The sequence below is a fragment of the Leguminivora glycinivorella genome, chromosome 16 (genome assembly GCF_023078275.1).
Source record: "Leguminivora glycinivorella isolate SPB_JAAS2020 chromosome 16, LegGlyc_1.1, whole genome shotgun sequence".
Classification (NCBI taxonomy): domain Eukaryota; kingdom Metazoa; phylum Arthropoda; class Insecta; order Lepidoptera; family Tortricidae; genus Leguminivora; species Leguminivora glycinivorella.
Window position 1 is genome coordinate 10,461,659 of NC_062986.1, and position 21,227 is coordinate 10,482,885.

Here is a 21,227-nt window from a genome sequence, read left to right on the forward strand (position 1 = left end):
GAAGTTCTGTAGGCACATTTACAAACGACTGTACGGATATTACCCATATATGTATCCATCTCTATTCGTAACAGGAATGGTTGGTCTTCAAACTCTAGAAACCAGACGGAAACTGCTGCATATTATGCATTACCGCCAACTGTTTCACCATAGAGTAGATGACGCATCCGTGCTTGAGAGAATGGGGCTGCAAGTGCCAAGAGCGAATGTGGTGGTTGGCATGCCGGGCGCGGTGCCGGCGCGGCGGCGGCGGCGCCTGTTCACGGCGGCCGGCGCACCACTCGAGCCCGAGCTGCTCTTAACCGCATCATGTTGGAGACAGACGATATTGACATATTTGCTGATAGTGTTGGTGTGTTTTACAGAAAACTGTTAAGGTTCATAGACTCTACCCTCCTTAGGTGATTAATGTAATAACCATAGTTTAACTTTTAAGTGTGTTTGCTTTTATTTATCTCAATTTAACATGTACATAATTATATTACCACATAAGTGCTTTGGTGAAATACTGTTAACTTTTGTGTATTTTTAATAAATAAATAAATAAATAAAAAAACGTGAAAAAAGTCCCAGAATCGGGCCCCTTTTGCTATACTCTGACCGCCCCTGTCTATACTACTGTAATGTTTGACGTTATCACGTTAAACTACCGTCCGTAAACCGACTTTACAGACAACCAATTTTTTATAATAAATTTTTGTAAGTGCTCACTCAGTCCACACGTTTTGAGAAAGTTAAAAATGTAAATATCTTACGATTTGTAGCACCTAAGACACTCGAAAGTACTTCAACATTTAGTAAAAATTTTTACTAAATATCCACCATCTAATATTTTATATTCGTTGTCTGGTTTTAAAGATATTCAGACATAACTTTTCTCATACAAATGTATCAAGTAGGGTGACCACACTATGTCGGCTCCTGATTTTCCCCACCTTCCCATTGTCATATTGAGATTGGGGAGTTTCGTTCAATTTTGATAATAGTTTACCGGATTTGTAAGTGGGAGCGAGAAAAGAATAACTATTTCTCGCTCCCACTTACAAATCCGGTACGCTCATCTGTTAGCGCGATTAGATTACCAGGTTCTGGTTTCTTACTAGTGAAGTATTATATTCTTTGTTTCTTACCAATTATTATTCATGTCCTTTTTAATGCTTGCATGTCGATATGGTTATTATATCCTGACGTCGATAAAAATTACACAATACACATCATCACTAGGCCAAGAACATAACCTAAAAACAGTTTGCAGATGGAGAATTAATATGGTATTAGTTTAATATTATCAGAATTGAACGAACGAAACTCCCCAATCTCAATATGACAATGGGAAGGTGGGGAAAATCAGGAGCCGACATAGTGTGGTCACCCTACTTGATACATTTGTATGAGAAAAGTTATGTCTGAATATCTTTAAAACCAGACAACGAATATAAAATATTAGATGGTGGATATTTAGTAAAAATTTTTACTAAATGTTGAAATACTTTCGAGTGTCTTAGGTGCTACAAATCGTAAGATATTTACATTTTTAACTTTCTCAAAACGTGTGGACTGAGTGAGCACTTACAAAAATTTATTATAAAAAAACCTGACACGTTAGTGGTTCGTTTTGTATTTTACAAATTCCCATTTCACTTTTACTAAACTATACACATATAATAGCGGTCTAAAGTGTGTGTGTGGATTGAGTGAGCACCTTCCGAAAATAAAAAAAAATATGCTGATCATTTAGTAAAAGTTCTAAAACAATTGTAAAACGAATCTCTGAATTTGTAAAAAGATAAATCAAAAGATACAGCCATTAACATGTGCTCACTCAGTTCTCACAAACTACCAACGAAAACAGTGAATATATTCATTTAACATATAATATTTATATACTAACATTTAGTAAAAAATAGGCCAACCTACCTCTATAAATATTAGATCACCTAGTGACGTATTAAATTTTTTACAAATAGTTTCTTATGCTCACTCAATCCACACACTTTTGAAAAGCCGAATTTTGATGAAAAACATAAGATTTAGACCGCTATTATATGTGTATAGTTTAGTAAAAGTGAAATGGGAATTTGTAAAATACAAAACGAACCACTAACGTGTCAGGTTTTTTTATAATAAATTTTTGTAAGTGCTCACTCAGTCCACACGTTTTGAGAAAGTTAAAAATGTAAATATCTTACGATTTGTAGCACCTAAGACACTCGAAAGTACTTCAACATTTAGTAAAAATTTTTACTAAATATCCACCATCTAATATTTTATATTCGTTGTCTGGTTTTAAAGATATTCAGACATAACTTTTCTCATACAAATGTATCAAGTAGGGTGACCACACTATGTCGGCTCCTGATTTTCCCCACCTTCCCATTGTCATATTGAGATTGGGGAGTTTCGTTCAATTTTGATCATAGTTTACCGGATTTGTAAGTGGGAGCGAGAAAAGAATAACTATTTCTCGCTCCCACTTACAAATCCGGTACGCTCATCTGTTAGCGCGATTAGATTACCAGGTTCTGGTTTCTTACTAGTGAAGTATTATATTCTTTGTTTCTTACCAATTATTATTCATGTCCTTTTTAATGCTTGCATGTCGATATGGTTATTATATCCTGACGTCGATAAAAATTACACAATACACATCATCACTAGGCCAAGAACATAACCTAAAAACAGTTTGCAGATGGAGAATTAATATGGTATTAGTTTAATATTATCAGAATTGAACGAACGAAACTCCCCAATCTCAATATGACAATGGGAAGGTGGGGAAAATCAGGAGCCGACATAGTGTGGTCACCCTACTTGATACATTTGTATGAGAAAAGTTATGTCTGAATATCTTTAAAACCAGACAACGAATATAAAATATTAGATGGTGGATATTTAGTAAAAATTTTTACTAAATGTTGAAATACTTTCGAGTGTCTTAGGTGCTACAAATCGTAAGATATTTACATTTTTAACTTTCTCAAAACGTGTGGACTGAGTGAGCACTTACAAAAATTTATTATAAAAAAACCTGACACGTTAGTGGTTCGTTTTGTATTTTACAAATTCCCATTTCACTTTTACTAAACTATACACATATAATAGCGGTCTAAATCTTATGTTTTTCATCAAAATTCGGCTTTTCAAAAGTGTGTGGATTGAGTGAGCATAAGAAACTATTTGTAAAAAATTTAATACGTCACTAGGTGATCTAATATTTATAGAGGTAGGTTGGCCTATTTTTTACTAAATGTTAGTATATAAATATTATATGTTAAATGAATATATTCACTGTTTTCGTTGGTAGTTTGTGAGAACTGAGTGAGCACATGTTAATGGCTGTATCTTTTGATTTATCTTTTTACAAATTCAGAGATTCGTTTTACAATTGTTTTAGAACTCTTACTAAATGATCAGCATATTTTTTTTTATTTTCGGAAGGTGCTCACTCAATCCACACACACACGGTCTAAATCTTATGTTTTTCATCAAAATTCGGCTTTTCAAAAGTGTGTGGATTGAGTGAGCATAAGAAACTCTTTGTAAAAAATTTAATACGTCACTAGGTGATCTAATATTTATAGAGGTAGGTTGGCCTATTTTTTACTAAATGTTAGTATATAAATATTATATGTTAAATGAATATATTCACTGTTTTCGTTGGTAGTTTGTGAGAACTGAGTGAGCACATGTTAATGGCTGTATCTTTTGATTTATCTTTTTACAAATTCAGAGATTCGTTTTACAATTGTTTTAGAACTCTTACTAAATGATCAGCATATTTTTTTTTATTTTCGGAAGGTGCTCACTCAATCCACACACACACAATAGTTTGTACATTTGAATCACGTCTCCGATTTTGATAAAAATTGGTAGGCTGATAAGAGTCCATGATGCTGAGCAAGATCCACTAGGTTTCCCAAAATGTCCAAGGTGGTTTGAATGAAACCTTCCTTTTTTGTTACCAGATTTCTACACCCTGTTTTTATTGAATTCCGTTAATTTTAAGGGATAGTTCTTTAGACCAAAAATTAATTTCTCTAAGAAACTAGCGTCTTAACTCTTACGGCTATCGAGTTATTATAAAAAAATTGGTTGTCTGTAAAGTCGGTTTACGGACGGTAGTTTAACGTGATAACGTCAAACATTACAGTAGTATAGACAGGGGCGGTCAGAGTATAGCAAAAGGGGCCCGATTCTGGGACTTTTTTCACGTTTGTTTTATTTATTTATTAAAAATACACAAAAGTTAACAGTATTTCACCAAAGCACTTATGTGGTAATATAATTATGTACATGTTAAATTGACATAAATAAAAGCAAACACACTTAAAAGTTAAACTGGTTATTACATTAATCACCTAAGGAGTGTAGAGTCTATGAACCTTAGAGTTTTCTGTAAAACACACCAACACTATCAGCAAATATGTCAATATCGTCTGTCTCCAACATGATGCGGTTAAGAGCAGCTCGGGCTCGAGCGGTGCGCCGGCCGCCGCGAACAGGCGCCGCCGCCGCCGCGCCGGCACCGCGCCCGGCATGCCAACCACCACATTCGCTCTTGGCACTTGCAGCCCCATTCTCTCAAGCACGGATGCGTCATCTAAGTACTCTATGGTGAAACAGTTGGCGGTAATGCATAATATGCAGCAGTTTCCGTCTGGTTTCTAGAGTTTGAAGACCAACCATTCCTGTTACGAATAGAGATGGATACATATATGGGTAATATCCGTACAGTCGTTTGTAAATGTGCCTACAGAACTTCCTCTGCACTCTTTCTAGCATAGTGTTTTGTTCTTATTAGAAAGAATGCATTAAAATAAGCATCTTTTATAAATTAAAGTTTTTTTTAAAACCTACTAATTTAGGAGTTAGAGTGGTGCAAAGTTGCAAAATTTTCCCGTAGCATTACTAAAGCGCCAGAGACAGAAAGCGATATCGACGGAGCCCCGCTTATTACAGAAACTGCACAGAATAGGAGCCTTCGGCCGTTTGAAGATACCTAACGAACCTAACCTATACCTATATAAAGCTAGGAACATACTACGCGGACGTCCGTCGTAAAACGACCGCGACCGCGACCTATCAGTGTGCACGGAACAAAACATCCAGAGAGCCAGATTTCGATCGGACGTCCGTGCGCTCAAGGCCACGTCCGCGTCCGTCGGCCGATAGTTTGCACGGTTATGTGTATTTCCATTGTCCAGATTCCCGTCCGCGGTCGATTTACGACGGACGTCCGCGTAGTGTGTTCCTAGCTTAAAAGTCGTCATTTTGTATCCTAGACCTATGGAATGTAGAATTTAAAGGAAGCCTAACTGTCGAAGTAGAACAGTCGCAAATATGACCGGCTGTCAGTGTTAAACTGAAGTTACAAATCTCTCCGCTAGGAGCGCATGTGTCACTCAATGGACAGGAACATGACATGACATTAGACGTTCGTTTCTGTAGGCTGATTTCGTCAAGTTGTACATGTCAAGACGTAGTCCCGTGGTAGTGCGCTTGCTTCGTATGCAGGTGTAACCATAGCTGGGGAGTTTATTGCACAACCTTAAATTTTTTGACCAAAGCATGAAACTTGGCACAGTTGTTCCTTATATCAAAATAAGCCGATTAAGATCGGGAGCCTTCGGGAGCCTCCCCTGGGGCCCGGGAGGGGGGTCAAAGTACCGCTTCACCCGGCTTGGTTTGAAAAATTCTAACTTACCCCGTTTAGTTAATAGGTCATGTTTGGTATCGTTTTCGAGTAAATCAATAACGTAGAATTCGTTTTTAGTACTAAAATTATAATTTAATGGTAAATAAAATTAAAAAAAATAAAAAATTTGAAATTTTCATCCATGATTTACAAATTCAGGTCATCATAAATGACAAACTGTTTGCTTTTTCTATAAATAAAAAATATGACATGATAGCCTATTTAGTATAGATTATAAAAAATATAACTTTTATCCACCTTTACTAACGTTAAGTTCCACAAAAAAATTACTTTAAGACGCGCGGCGTCGGGACGCCGCGAGTGTAATTTTAAAATGCCTTTATTTTAGAAACTCTATTAGACCCTGTTTAGCTATTAGGTCATGTTTGATATCGTTTTAGAGTAAATCAATAACGTAGAATTCATTTTTGGTACTAAAATTATAATTTAATGGTAAGTAAAATTAAAAAAAATAAAAAAAATTGAAATTTTCATCCATGATTTACAAATTCAAGTCATCATAAATGACAAACTGTTTGCTTTTTCTATAAATAAAAAATATGATATGAAAGCCTATTTAATATAGATTATAAAAAATATAACTTTTATCCACCTTCACAAACGTTAAGTTCCACAAAAAAATTACTTTAAGACGCGCGGCGTCGGGACGCCGCGAGCGTAATTTTAAAATACCTCTATTTTAAAAACTCTATTAAACCCGGTTTAGCTATTAGGTCATGTTTGATATAGTTTTCGAGTAAATTAATAACAAAGAATTTATTTTTGGTACTACAATTATAATTTAATGGTAAATAAATAAATAAAAATATTTATCTATGATTTGCAAATTCAAGTCAACAAAAATGTCAACTGTTTGCTTTTTCTTTAAATAAAAAATATGATGTAAAAGCCTATGCGTATGTCACCAAACACCCAGACAAGTTTGGTGGAAACTTCCTTCACGAACTGCTTGGTGTCTGATGACCATGGTCCAAATGTTTCAAATGCAATTGCCGCAAATATGTAGTTGTTTTTTAAAAATGCATATTTGCGCGTTTAAACTGGGCGTTTTGCAGCAGTAGTCCCTGGTTTCTGGGCCGAACGTTAGACGTTGGACGGAGCCAAGGTATCCACACAGGTCACGCCCCACGCCAAGGGTCGTCCCAGAAACCAAGGCAAAAGCGAGCAACCAGCAGGCCGCTTTCCGTCTGCTGCTGACAAGCCGACAGGTTCGAGGGTTGTCGGTATGTTCGCTGTGCGAAGAGCCTTGCGGATTAAATCGTTAAGTGCAGCGTGTCACAAAATTCGGCCAGCACTAGACTGGCAGTGGAGTCCGTGGTGTCCTAATGCGTCGGCAGCAAGGGTGTGGTTGGCATGTCTTTAGCCCCAGTCTTAGACAAATGGCAGTATATGATGAAGTAAGGCAGCCTCGGAAGGAAGTATGTTCTCCAAGTGTCGATCTTTTCTAGTAAAGAGGTTCTTCCGGCACTCATACACTGCTGCGTAAGGATAAGGACCCTTGATCTGAAACAATATGTGCATTGTCATTTTATTTAAACAGATTCTGCAACTATCAAATTACAACATTTTGGTGGATCACCTTCACTATTACACACTTACCTATCATACAAAATAATTACAAACTTTAGTAGAATCTGATTAGCCTATCTATGATATTACTCCATCTCGTAATAGTTTGAAGCCTTGGGTGGCCAGGTTTCTCCCTTGTTGATCGTTTCAAGCTGCGTTTATCGTACCTATCCCATACTATGTCTAATCTAGAAACGTTTTCTTTTGGCTTTGAAGCTTAGCCAGGCCACCCAAGGTGTCAAACTATTACAAGATGGTGCAATATCAGAGGCAAATCAGATTCTACTAAAGTTTGTAATAATTTTGTATGATACGTAACGTAAGTGGGTAATACTGAAGGTTACGTGATCCACCAAAAGTTGTAATTTGATAGTTGTAGACTCTAAAATGATAATGCACATATTGTTTCAGACCAAGTCGTTGCGTAACGGTGAATGAGTGGTCGAAGTACCTACCTCTTTAGGTACCAGAAAAGATCGACAATTGGAGAACATACCTCCTTCAGAGGCTGCCTTGCATCAGCATATACTGCGCACAGTGTACCAGGGGCCCATTTCTCGAAGCTACAAGTTACAATTTTCAACTGGTTGTCAATGTCTAATATGACAAGTTGCAAAGAGACTTCCGCTTGTAACTTGTAACTTTCAGTTTTGAGAAATGGGACTCAGGGCGTTCTTGTTTGGAGTCAGGCGTTGGTGCCACACCAAAATTTGCCAAGTCCGTCTTCTTGGGGATGGAAGGAAAAAGGAGACGAATGGGTAGTGTGGTATTCGTCTCCTTCTTCCTTCCATCCCAGTCAGGCAACACTGAAGTGGCCAGTATATGCTTAGAAGTTACAAGATGTAAATGTAAATCAGGTTGCAAACACCGATGCAACTGCATAAAGAGGGTAGAGCCTTCTTTATGCAGTTCCATATGTACCCAGCTATGTCTCTGTGAAGGGAATGTATAGGACACCACAGACTAAACTATAAGTGCTAACTTTTCAGTGTTGGATACTCTATGGCAGTTCCGACTCAATTATAATAAGCTCATTATAATTGACTTTAGTTAACTATAATAATTTCAAAAATAGAACTTCATACAATTTCTATACTAATTTGCGATATCTGGCAAATTTTCCTGCATCTGAAACACATTTTTTTTATCTGTCGCGTTATCGGCCAATCACAGACGGTTATTACAAACAATTGGTTGCTAGGTAATTCGATGTTGATACAACGGTGAACGACTCTATTGACATTAATTTTAACTTGCATGAATGGTGATATTTCCGTCCATTGATGATGAAGATGATGACTCGTAAAAAAAGTATTGTATACAATAGTGATATAATTAAGCTTTTCACGCTCGTACCGTACTACACATGGTACTCGACTGAAAAGTTTTGTATTATATCACGATTGTATAAAATACTATTATATAAATTTCTTACAGGATTCACTACAATTTTATGCATTAACACACCTCCGACACTGGCGATCAAATATATGAAAGAGGCGCGTTCCCCGCACACAGTCTAAGCTCGCGTAGGTGAACGCGTACTATCCTTTGTGAATAGGCTTTAATATCATATTTTTATATTTATAGAAAAAGCAAACCGTTTGACATTTATGGTGACTTGAATTTGCAACTCACAGAATTTTTTTTTTTTTTAATTTCATTTAACATTAAATGGTCATTTTAGTACCAAAACTAAATTCTACGTTATTTATTTACTCGAAGCGATACTAAACATGACCTAATAGCTAAACGGGTTCTAATAGAGTTTTTTTAAAATAAAGGCATTTTAAAATTACGCTCGCGGCGTCCCGACGCCGCGCGGCTTAAAGGTTTTTTTTACAAAACTTAACGTTAGTAAAGGTGGGTAAAAGTTATATTATTCATAATCTATATTAAATAGGCTTTCATATCATATTTTTTATTTGTAGAAAAAGCAAACAGTTTTGACATTTATGATGACTTGAATTTGTAAATGATAGATGAAAATTTCAAACTTTTCATTTTTTTTATTTTATTTACCATTAAATTATAATTTTAGTACCAAAAATGAATTCTACGTTATTGATTTACTCGAAAACGATACCAAACATGACCTATGAACTAAACGGGGTATGTTAGAATTTTTCAAAGCAAGCCGGGTGAAGCGGTACTTTGACCCCCTCCCGAGCCCCAGGGGGAGGCTCCCGAAGGCTCCCGATCTTAATCGGCTTATTTTGATATAAGGAACAACTGTGCCAAGTTTCATGCTTTGGTCAAGAAAAAAAGGTTTGGCCTCTTTTTGTCGATAAACGTCCCCACTACCAGGTTCGATCCTGACAAGCGGTCTTTTTGTTATTATTTTTTTATTTGAATTATCTTTTTGTGTATTTTAATTGTGTTTAGTTACTGTTTTATTTATGATATGTCTATTTACATTGTTTGTCCCATCTTAGGTAATGTTGTAAGTCTTTCGAATGAAATTTCCTTTATTTTCGCATAAATTTAATTTTAATGTTGTAACAAGATTTATGGATAATAATAAAATAAGGAAAAAATATCTGTAGAAAAACATATAAAAAACCCTCATCAGGATTTGAACCCGGGACCTCTTGCTCCGTAGGCGGGGTTACTACCGAGAAGGCTAAGAGATTGTCAAATCCTTATGTACCAGCGATTGCCGCGCCACCTATCTCCTCTTTTATATGTGCACATTTGATAGTTAAAGATATCGCTCCTCCCTCTAATCTCCATACCTAGACCGTTTGCGAGACACGCGTTAATTTTATTAAAGTGCTAGTGCCATTTACTAATCTTAGAACCCTAATATCTCAGTAAATATTAATGGAGAAGAAAAAGTTTATATAACAAAACATCCTTATTTAAACGTGTTCTATATGATTTATCAATATTAACATAGGTTATATTGGTAAAAAAAATCATCGTAAATTTATTAAGTCTCTGGCGCCTTAGTAAATACTATGGGAAAATTCGCAACTTCGTACTGCTCTAACTCCTAAATAAGTAGGTTTTTCAAACAACTTCATTCTATAAAAGATGCTTATTTTAATGCAATCTTTCATGTTTTTAAATTACAAACACTCAAAAATAATAAACACGGGCGCGCCATCTGTCGCAGCTGTGGTGCTTTACTCAGGCCACACGCTACAACCATACCGAGCGCATCGATCAGCCGCTTAGTTCCAACGCGCGCCAATAGATGGCGCTTAAGCTATATTGGGAAACGGGACAATGACGTCATCTTTTTCGTGCATGCTGCCCGTAGCATAGATTTAGAATTATTAAACTAGATTGTTTAGTTAGGTCAAAAAGTGTGTCCACATGAGAGGTAATTGTTTGGGCTGGTGTCCCTCTCGCACTTGCTGACAATGTCAACATTATTCAGTGACGTCATCACTGTCATAAATTGGGGATACCAGTCAATTTTCAAAGTTTCTACTAACACCCAATTGAAAGTATTTTTTAATTATACAAATCTTTAATTTACTGGCATCAAAATAATCACATTATAATTATTTTCAAATTTTTTGAAATATATCGAAAACCTAGTTTGAATATAACATTAAAATAAAATAAAAAGTTATAAAGTCAGGTATATATACAGATAAAAATACTACTAATATGGGAACCTCATTAACACTGGCAGCACGTGCGAGAGGGACACCAGCCCAAACAATGCCCTCTCATGTGGACCGTTTTCGCTAGTCTGATACGATCGACTTTCTGTTTCAGTAATAAGGTTTAATTTCGTATGGCAAAAAATGTGATTGAGCTGTCCCCTGTAAAGGTCTTTGGCCCGTAGTAACGAGTTATTAGACGTTATCACGTCAAAAAATAAAAATAATTACTCATTACTGAACACGTGTGACAGCCTTTACCACTTCCCAATGTTATTTGTAAAACGATGAAAAATTTTTTTTTTGCGAATTTAACTAAAAGTCATATACAGGATGATTCCTGATAACCCCTCAGGTGGCAGAGCTACAAGTTGCATAGGGGAGAAGTGGCGCGGTCATTTTATAAAACATTCCGTTAAGTGGTAGGCGCCGGGAGCCGGACTCTGGGAAAACAAGCTGTTAAGTGGCAGGGACCGGCTCCCGGACCCCGTGCGACGATATACCTAAATATATAGATAAAACCGTCTTAAACTATATCTAGCTTCCTCATACTTGCACGAACTATTCGTTACTAAACAAGGACGGCATTCAGTAAAGGTTCAACACCTTCAACTTCAAAACAACTTGAAATATGACCCAATTTGATTGGACCACCCGCCTGCCATATTTGAGACACGTGTTTAAAAACCGTTTTTTTCGCAATAATTGTACTGTAATATGTTAAAAATTGGTTGTCTGTAAAGTCGGTTTACGGACGGTAGTTTAACGTGATAACGTCAAATATTACAGTAGTATAGACAGGGGCGGTCAGAGTATAGCAAAAGGGGCCCGATTCTGGGACTTTTTTCACGTTTTTTTATTTATTTATATATTAAAAATACACAAAAGTTAACAGTATTTCACCAAAGCACTTATGTGGTAATATAATTATGTACATGCTAAATTGACATAAATAAAAGCAAACACACTTAAAAGTTAAACTATGGTTATTACATTAATCACCTAAGGGGTGTAGAGTCTATGAACCTTAAGAGTTTTCTGTAAAACACACCAACACTATCAGCAAATATGTCAATATCGTCTGTCTCCAACATGATGCGGTTAAGAGCAGCTCGGGCTCGAGCGGTGCGCCGGCCGCCGCGAACAGGCGCCGCCGCCGCCGCGCCGGCACCGCGCCCGGCATGCCAACCACCACATTCGCTCTTGGCACTTGCAGCCCCATTCTCTCAAGCACGGATGCGTCATCTACTCTATGGTGAAACAGTTGGCGGTAATGCATAATATGCAGCAGTTTCCGTCTGGTTTCTAGAGTTTGAAGACCAACCATTCCTGTTACGAATAGAGATGGATACATATATGGGTAATATCCGTACAGTCGTTTGTAAATGTGCCTACAGAACTTCGTCTGCACTCTTTCTACTTAGTGATTTGCCAATAACTTTTGGGAATACTGGTGTGAGTAGATAGATAAAAAACCTTTAACACAATTATCAGAAGTGAATACTTACAATCTTTCCTCAAAGCTCTTCGCTCCATCCATTTACCGCAATGATGGCAATGTTTGCCAAAACACAATTATCAGAAGTGAATACTTACAATCTTTCCTCAAAGCTCTTCGCTCCATCCATTTACCGCAATGATGGCAATGTTTGCCAAAGCAGACCAGATTTGGCTATGAAAAAACATACGTATATATATTATAATCCTTAAAAAATATATGTTTTACTATAATAGAAAGTAATTTTGCAAATACTTACAATTTTTGGCATTGTATGACCATTTCAATTTTCAAATAAAACCTTAGACCTATATATAGGGACCCGACATGTTGTTCTATGCCATAGATTTATATATATTAAGCTAGATTGAGTTGTTAAGCCAAAAACTTTTACTAGTCTGACAAGAACGCCTTTCTGCACCGGTGATAAAGTTAAATTTAGTATGGCAAAAAAGTGTGAGCTCAGTCCCTATTGTACCATGTTTAGCGGCCCAAATGTCATTGTCAGTGAGTTCCAAAGACAGGGGACAGCGGAATCACATTTTTTGCCATACTAAATTGAACCTTACTACTGAGACAAAAAGGTGACCGTTTTCGCTATTCTGAACTATCGAAAACGGTCCACATGAGAGGGCATTGTTTGGGCTGGTGTCCCTCTCGCACGTGTGGCCAGTGTTAATGAGCCATAATAGTAGTATTTATATATATATATATTACCTGACTTTATAACTTCTTATATTATTTTAGTGTTATATTCAAACTAGGGTTTCGATATATTTCAAAGAATTGGAAAATAATTACAATGTAATTATTTTGATGCCAATAAATCAAAGATTTGTATAATTAAAAACGACGTTCACTGAATAATGTTGACATTGTCAGTAAGTGCGAGAGGGACACCAGCCCAAACAATGACCTCTCATGTGGACACACTTTTTGACCTAACTACACAATCTAGTTTAATAATTCTAAATCTATGATGAGTTCAGACGGGATATGTTCTGTAAACAGTCGTATAAATTAAAATAATTAATTTTGTAAAGCTGAGTTTAGACATGCAAGTTATTGCTGCAAGTTTTGAGACAGAAGTATATGCTAGAAAAAAAGGGATATAAGTGTAAATAAAGGTATATTACTTTAATACATGGAAGTGGAAAATGTAGCCATCTGCAGGCCTAGCACATGATGGCCGCGGGAGTATGTCGCCGCGAGATAGACTACCTGTCCTTATGTCATTAATACAATTAGACAAAGACGTGTCATCTATCTCGCGGCGACATACTCCCGCGGCCATCATGTGCTAGGCCTACAAATACTATGTAAACTCTACGAGTTAATACGTGCAGCTCGGTGCCGAAGTTGGCAACATGCACACTAGCGCTCCTAGCGGCATGAGTTGATCAAAATAGTTTAGTTTTATACAGCATAAAATTAAAAAATGTCACAAATTCTTATTTTTTTGTTTTATTCCGTCTAAAAATGTTAAAGTAGATCAAGTAATAGCATTTTCCATTTTAATTTACTAAAATAAAAGTCTGAACAACTACTTTGATCAACTCGAACCGCTAGATGGCGCTAGTAAAATTGTTGCCGCTCAATTGTATGGGAAACGTTAGAAGCTGCACGTATTAACTCTAGAGTTTATATAGTATTTGTTGCCACTCAACTGCTTTTTATTTCAAGTCCGGCTCCCGGTTACCTGCCACTTTACGTGCGGTCGGCTCCCGGATTTCGCCACCTGAAGGGTTAACGAACCTAACGACATGTCGAATTTAACGGAAAACAAAAGTTTCATACAAACCTAGGAAATTTTGGGAAACCTAGTGGATCTTGCTCAGCATCAGGACTCTATCAGCCTACAAATTTTTATCAAAATCCATAGAGAGAGAATCCGAACGCTCAAATATCTGTCACTGTCAGTATGTCAACTGTCAAAACAAGGAAAAGAATGCTTGCTTTGTGTTGTTATTAATAGGAGAGTTACGAAAATATTTTTGCTTTTTGAGATGAATAGTTAAATATAGCCAAAATGTCAGCTGTTACTACAGAATATTATGAATTTATTAAAAAATTGGAGGAAAATGATGACAAACTAATACCAAACCCCCTGGAGCAGCCTGTTGACTTTGAGTTCAATGTGAGTTGTGACCGATGTGTATATGCGACATTTATGATATGTTTAGTAACACAATTAATTGTTAATTAATGTTCTAGAATTCCACTTGTCATGTTTGCAACGGTTATTATGGGCCTAGTTTCGGTGAACCAGTGTGTGTGACGTGCCATGCGTTTCTTTACCCGAATTTTCCATCGTTCTGCCCAAATTCGTACTACTACAGTGAGAAAACTGACGACGGAGATTCAGGGAATGACGAGCCTTCAGATCTCAACTACAGCTCGGACCGCAGGGTGAATAGAGTCTGTATGGTGCCTGCCAGTTGGTGGTACATAGTAAGTAGTGTTGATCAAATTATTTATAATAAATTGTAAATATTGTAATGTAAAATAATTTATTAATTGTTCTTCTATTTTACATCATAAAACCAAGACAATTTAAATTAATTTAAAGTAAGTTACAAATGTAATCTGTGATGAACAATCTCTTTGTAAAATGTTGTTTTGTATTCAAACATGGTTATGTCAATTTTCTATACATGTCAGAAGATTACGCAGGGTTATACATGCTTTTTTGTACCAACAATTACATGGTCAATTGAATGAAATATTGGACTTTTACAGAATTCTCTAGACAGTGAAAGTCCAGAAGATGAAGCTAGTAACTCTGCAGGTGGCAATGCAGCAAGTGCCAGTGGTAGTGGAAGTGGCAACAACAGCAATACAAACGGTAATGGCCTGGGACATGGCTCTGACCATCCGGGAGTCCCTGACAACGAGGAAGAAGTGTCTCAACCACTTGCCTTGAGGCCCGAACCACTGGCATTGAGGCCCCCACCCTGTCTTGCACACTCCTTGCAGGCCTTGTCTACTCCACGGCCACCAGATAATGTGGCACCTGAGCTGATAGCACAGTTGCCCACCGAAGGTACCTCTTTAATATAAATATATTTTGATGAATTTGTATCATTCATGAGCTTGCATGCATTTATGTACAGATCCAGTTTGCAGAGTAAGGCTTGGTTGCACTGCTTCAAGTCAAGTGTAGAAGTGCAACTAAGCCTTACCAAGTGTAGGTAGGTATCATGTTAGGTCAATTTTATAAGTTTCAAAGTAAGCCAATGGGCAATGACAATGACTGTTATCGCTGATCTTATCAGTCTGTGAAATATGGATATAGTGCAACTGGCACTAATGTTATTTACATGTAGAAGCACACAATAGTACAAGTACAGAAGGCCCACTGCTTTGATGTTCACGAAATGTCGCTTTTTTACATACCTACTAAATTCTTACAAGAAACACGCCGCACGTGCGCGGCGTCCGGCGATAGGGTTACCTATGGATTAAAAGTAATGAATTAATACTCAGATAAAATGTTATAGGTACTATTATATTCAAGTCTTGGGTACTTTCTTATACAGTATTTATATTTTTTTGTTTAAGTTCTAACATCACAAGCCTTATTAAAATTTTCCGTGCGACTTAATCAGTAAGTAGATCTGTGTAAGAATGTCCTATGGTATTTATTTTATTCATGATGTCTATTTAACTAAGCATTATTAGCCATACCACACGCGGATATCGCATATGAACCTTAAAAAAAACTCGCGACGTAAAGTAACAATAGAAAGTGCGAACGTGCATTCCGTGAGAACGCGCGCCACCCCTGAGTAGGCCGCGAACTCGCGGCTGCCAGCATGTACTTGTAGCTCGTCGATAGAATCGCGGAGTGAGCCGCCCCTAGTAGAAGTGTAGAAAAAGGCACTAAGGCCAATTGATGTGAACAAAGGGTAGTGCTTATACTCATATGAGTACATTGTCTCTGGCAGTTCTCCTGGGCATCTTCAGTTACCTAGACGACCTGTCTCTGAGCGCGTGCGGCGCCGTGTGCGCGCGCTGGCGCGGGCTGGTGCGCGCGCGCGTGCGAGCGCCGCGCTGGGCCGCCTTCGCCGCGCGCCGCTGGCCGCTATACCGCCCGCTCACCAACAACAGGGACTGGTACAAGGTGACTATATAGACTTCAGATCTTCAGATCTCTGGCAGTTTTCCTGGGCATCTTCAGTTTTGTGACGTGAACGACCTCTTTCTGAGCGCGTGCGCCGCCATGTGCAGAATTTGCCTGCAGTTTGGTATTTTCCTGTGATCTGTATATTCGACAATCAGGCACGTTTTCCAAGCGTAGAGATATCGTGTTTATGTTTAGGAGTGTTTCAAATGTTCGTCATGTGTTTGTGGGAAATACCAAACTTGTGGAGCCGCTATATCTGTTATTTTCAAAAACTTTAAAATATAAATAAAGCAAAAACAAATAACATTATTTGTGAACCCTTTTTACCTTGAGCGAGTCCAATAAGAACTTGTTTGATTTGTTTGCGATGCCTAACACTGCACGTCATGTACTTAATAACGACATCTGTGTTCCACAGGTGTACCAGTCACTGGTGGAGTCCTGTTTCTGCCGCAACTGTCTCGTGCAGATGTGCGTGCAGGCGCAGCCGCCAGGCGAAGAGAGCGCGTGGCGTCATAACCGGCTTCGCATCGAGCTCAAGGTTTGTAATAATGCTTTAGGCCTCGCTCCGCCTCGGTCGGTCGTTCTAACATTAACTAAAATAACCTAGCTAGAAAGAAATGCCGTCATTTTACTTGCCGACCGATAATGGTCGGGACAGATATTAAAATAAAAATTTCCGCTATTTGATATATTTTCAACTCAGATAATAGCCGGGTCCACACTGGTCGGATACCTCGCGAGGCACATATTTATTGCCGTAAGTGCGTTTTCACATTATCCGATCCGATATCGGATGTCGGACCGATATACCATACATTACAGGCGCCATCTTGGATTTTTTCTAAGGAAATCCTTCCGACATCCGATATCGGATCGGATAATGTGAAAACGGCGTAAATCGTGAGTCAAAATGCGAAAACCACGAACTGCATGGGCCGTCATCTTGCCGAGCAAGTTTGTTTGGGGAGGCAAACGTGCTGCGCGCATGAGCACGGGCGTTTTCCTCGCGAGGCGTGCGGCCAGTGTGGACCCGGCTAGTGAAACAAACAATATTATGATTCAGATGATGCGCAACGATCCACCGGAAGGCATAGCAGCGACGCCACTAGACGCGCGCTGCTGCCACTGGCAGGCCTCCGTCACCGGCCCGGCCGGCTCGCCGTACGAGGGCGGCATCTTCTACTTGTACATACAGGTGCCCTACGCGTGAGTACCTACTACTGCTACTTTACTGTACAGACATTGGTATGATTCATAATAATTAAATATTATAAATGCGGAAGTGCGTTTGTCTATCTGCGTGTAACCACATCCCGCTTAAACTACTGATTTAGTTTATATTTGGTACGACATAGTTTGAACCCCGTGGACATAGGATATTTTTCAGAAGTCATTCCTTAAGTCCGTTTTCACATTATCCGATCCGATATCGGAAGGATTTCAATGGAAAAATTCCAAGATGGCGCCTGTAATGTATGGGATATCGGTCCGACATCCGATATCGGATCGAATAATGTGAAAACGCACTAAGAGGGTAAAATGAGGCAGCCCCTCTTAGCTGATGTAAATATTTTGGCGAAATTGGTTTTGCCTTTAGTTTTTTATCAGACGCTATCAAAATTACTAATTCCATACACTCAAAGACGCGGACATTAGCTTGTTTATGATATAGGTAGTATCAAAGTACCTATTTGTAAAGGCGTGTGAGGTGCGTTTGTAAAGGCGTTTGGGAGGCGTCAAACCCTGTATTTGTAATGAATGTATAATAGAAAGGTCTTTCAAAAATCTTGTTTCTGAAATATTTGTGATTTCAGGTACCCAATGAGTCCACCGGTGGTCCGCTTCCTGACTCGCATCCTGCACCCGAACGTGTCCCGGCACGGCGACGTCGGCATCGACTCCGTGCACCACAACTGGTCGCTGGCGCTCACCATCAGCAAAGTGCTCATCTCCATACAGAGCCTGCTCACGGACCCCTATACTGCTGTTAGTATACATATAGACGTGGCTGTCCTAGCTAATATAAACATTCTGTATTCAATTACAATTATGCTGCCGTTAGTAGTTTCATCTTACATCTGATGTGGAAATCAACTGCCACCATAACTCGGCTCGCGCTCACCTACAAGCAAAAACTAACTCATCTCCGTGAAGAGCCTGCTCAAGGACCTCTTTTCTGCCGATTGACTTTTTATGCACGAAGTTAACAATCATAAAGTTTTTTAATTTATTTAACAGTATTCACAGCAGCTTCATGTTGTTAAATAATGTGTTTGTTGCAGGTGTGCATGGAACCGGAGCTAGGCGAGATGTACGTGCGCGACCGCGCGCGCTTCGAGAGCCTGGCGCGCCGCTGGACATGGCGTTACGCCATGCAAGACATCTTGCCCTACTGAGCTCATGACCACAGATTAGAGACGGACCTTTTGGGAGTTATCTGCTAGTTTAGATAGGTTGTACATGCATACTATCGGCAGGAAAAGCTATGCGATTTTGACAATTAGTGAAGCATTATGGACAGCTGTTGTGGATTTGTAAGCGCGCTTTGAGAGCCTGGCGCGCCGCTACGCCATGCAAGACATCTTGCCCTACTGAGCGGCTCCTGACGACAGACTAAAAAGACGGAACTTTAGGGAGTTGTTATCTGGTATCGACGGAAAAAACTGATGCAATCTAGACGATCTTTGAAGGCGGACTGAATGAATAACTTTATTCGAAACACATTGCGACTGCTACTGAGTACTGACTGTTTAGTCAGGTCCACTAGCATCGCATACCCAATGTTTCAATCGGCAAAAACTTGCAGAACCACTGAATAGATGAACTATTGGGTAGGTAATAAAGGTATAGAAAGCAAACTGAAATTGAAGGACATTATACGCTTGGGGATTATGAATACTGCAGCATGTATCTAAAGCAGAGACAGAATTGATAAATATAAAGGCTACCTGAAACTTATGTGTAGCGATCGGGATAAAGGATCGAATTCGAGTTTGTTATGTCTTGCTGGATACGCAAGAATGAGAATGAATTATTTACCCTAGCAAGTATGAGCATGAATGTAGCGTAAAATATACCTATTCTATTAAAATAAAACAATCTAACCGAATATTATTTTATTTAATTGAAATCATCTTATAGCAAATATCCCTTTGATAAGTATTTATGTTTCTGCTATTGTATCTTTTTTGAAAAGAAGTCTTATATTGCTACGTGTACTGTTATCCCTCCATTTTTTGTTCCATATGTCGGTAAGGTAGTCGCAGTCGCAGAGCAGCGGCAGGCAGGCGGCCTTGCCCGGCGCGCGGCAGTACCCGGGGTACGGGCTCTCGTACTTCATCATCCATCTCCGGGTCTCCAACACAGGACCATTGTCCATAAGCTCTTGTAGACGGTAAACAGCCACTTTACGCACCTTCGTCTTGAGACGCAGGCTGCCTGGCGTAAAGTAGTGGAAGTACGCCGTAAGCCACAGATATCCCTAAAATTACAATAATCCAAATGTTTTTATTCAGACACTTTATAAGAATTGAACAAGAAAACCTTAAATCTTACTTGCAAGTCAACAACTTGTAAACTAATCGAATACATGGCTATCGCCGATTACACGCTGCGACTGAGGTTGCTGTAGTTAATTTGAATGAATTGCAATCACTGAGAGATAACGAACATTATGCACGGACTCTTACTTACGTGCTGCACGTGCTACAGTTTGAGAACGTAGAAAATTATTAACAAAGGAGCAAACCTTTTATTCGGGTGGGTGCTGCTCACAAACCTACCTAGCAAATATTTCAAATTTTAACGAGTACAGGTATTGATTAAAAGTGGCGAGGGCTTCAAACTATAACGACGAAGCAATTAGCTGACTGTATAAACTTATAGTATTATGTTTACATGGCTTTATACTATAAAGCCATATAAACATAATAATGCATTCATTGTTCTTGCATTTTTATATTCGATAACGGTAGACCAATAAATTTTTATAGGTACTCTCTTTTGGTAAGTTTTTTTTTCGGCTAATCCAGCTCAATTCCTGCAACAGCACCGCCAACAGCAATGCCTTCCTCTAGAACGAGGCCTCTGCGAGTTCCTGAACCGAGATTTCTCACCACGCCACCTGTACTCTCTAGAACGCGATCTTCCTCTAGACCTGTCCGTGGACTTCTCACGCTACCGACCGTGCGATCTTCCTCTTGAACCATCGCGGGACCTACCTCGCGAATTTCCTCTCGAGTGACCGCGTGATCTATGTCGCGAATTTCCTCTTGAGTGACCCCGGGACCTACCGCGTGATCTACCTCGCGATTTTCCTCTAGAGCACTGACGGGACCTTCCGCGCGATTTTCCCCTTGATTTACTTCTGGAACGAGAACGATCTCTGGACCGATCTTTTGATCGAGAACGACGCGCCACCGGTGTCTGGTTGGAAAGCTCACCTTGGGCCTGACGAGTCGTGGAACGGTTACCACCAATTTCGATGACAATTCCTGCATCCATCTTCAGTAAATCTGTAATACACAATCTATTTTTTTAAAGAAACTGTCGAGTACTTGTAACACTCATGCCTGGTGATCGACTGGAGTAGACGCAGTTTTGCACTATATATACCCATTGAATTGATTGCGCAATATTGGGAACATGTTGCAGGGACGTTACTCAAAATGTTGTAATAGTTCATTGCACAATTCTTAC

The 21,227-nt window shown here is 38.8% G+C and overlaps 2 protein-coding genes across 4 annotated transcripts; one reads left to right on the forward strand and one right to left on the reverse strand.

The window, feature by feature from the left end:
• The first annotated feature begins 14,317 nt into the window (after window positions 1-14,317).
• Window positions 14,318-19,638, forward strand: LOC125234977. Of its 2 annotated transcripts, XM_048141404.1 has the most exons (8): window positions 14,320-14,537; window positions 14,615-14,851; window positions 15,140-15,443; window positions 16,348-16,523; window positions 16,945-17,067; window positions 17,593-17,735; window positions 18,344-18,515; window positions 18,812-19,638. In XM_048141404.1, exons 1-8 carry the CDS (start codon window positions 14,430-14,432, stop codon window positions 18,923-18,925), a joined length of 1,377 nt encoding a protein of 458 aa, XP_047997361.1. In that variant the 5' UTR covers window positions 14,320-14,429; the 3' UTR covers window positions 18,926-19,638. The 2 variants fall into 2 exon arrangements, with proteins under 2 accessions (XP_047997362.1, XP_047997361.1); XM_048141405.1 differs by lacking the exon at window positions 17,593-17,735 and having other exon boundaries at window positions 14,318-14,537.
• On the reverse strand, window positions 19,634-21,158 carry LOC125234978. 2 transcript variants are annotated; one of them, XM_048141406.1, is made up of 2 exons: window positions 20,972-21,158; window positions 19,634-20,010 (listed from the first exon to the last, which is right to left on the reverse strand). In XM_048141406.1, exons 1-2 carry the CDS (start codon window positions 21,026-21,028, stop codon window positions 19,693-19,695), a joined length of 375 nt encoding a protein of 124 aa, XP_047997363.1. In that variant the 5' UTR covers window positions 21,029-21,158; the 3' UTR covers window positions 19,634-19,692. The 2 variants fall into 2 exon arrangements, with proteins under 2 accessions (XP_047997363.1, XP_047997364.1); XM_048141407.1 differs by lacking the exon at window positions 20,972-21,158 and adding an exon at window positions 20,085-20,953.
• Window positions 21,159-21,227: the final 69 nt, after the last annotated feature.

Bases quoted from the DNA above. Each gene is read 5' to 3' on its own strand.
- LOC125234977 (XM_048141404.1), top strand. From the start codon at position 14,430: ATGTCAGCTGTTACTACAGAATATTATGAATTTATTAAAAAATTGGAG. The intron at 14,852-15,139 runs GTAAGTAGTGTT...GGACTTTTACAG, and splicing joins CTGCCAGTTGGTGGTACATA to AATTCTCTAGACAGTGAAAG. The intron at 18,516-18,811 runs GTTAGTATACAT...TGTTTGTTGCAG, and splicing joins TCACGGACCCCTATACTGCT to GTGTGCATGGAACCGGAGCT.
- LOC125234978 (XM_048141406.1), bottom strand. From the start codon at position 21,028: ATGCAGGAATTGTCATCGAAATTGGTGGTAACCGTTCCACGACTCGTC. The intron at 20,011-20,971 runs GTGAGCTTTCCA...TTGTAATTTTAG, and splicing joins CACGACTCGTCAGGCCCAAG to GGATATCTGTGGCTTACGGC.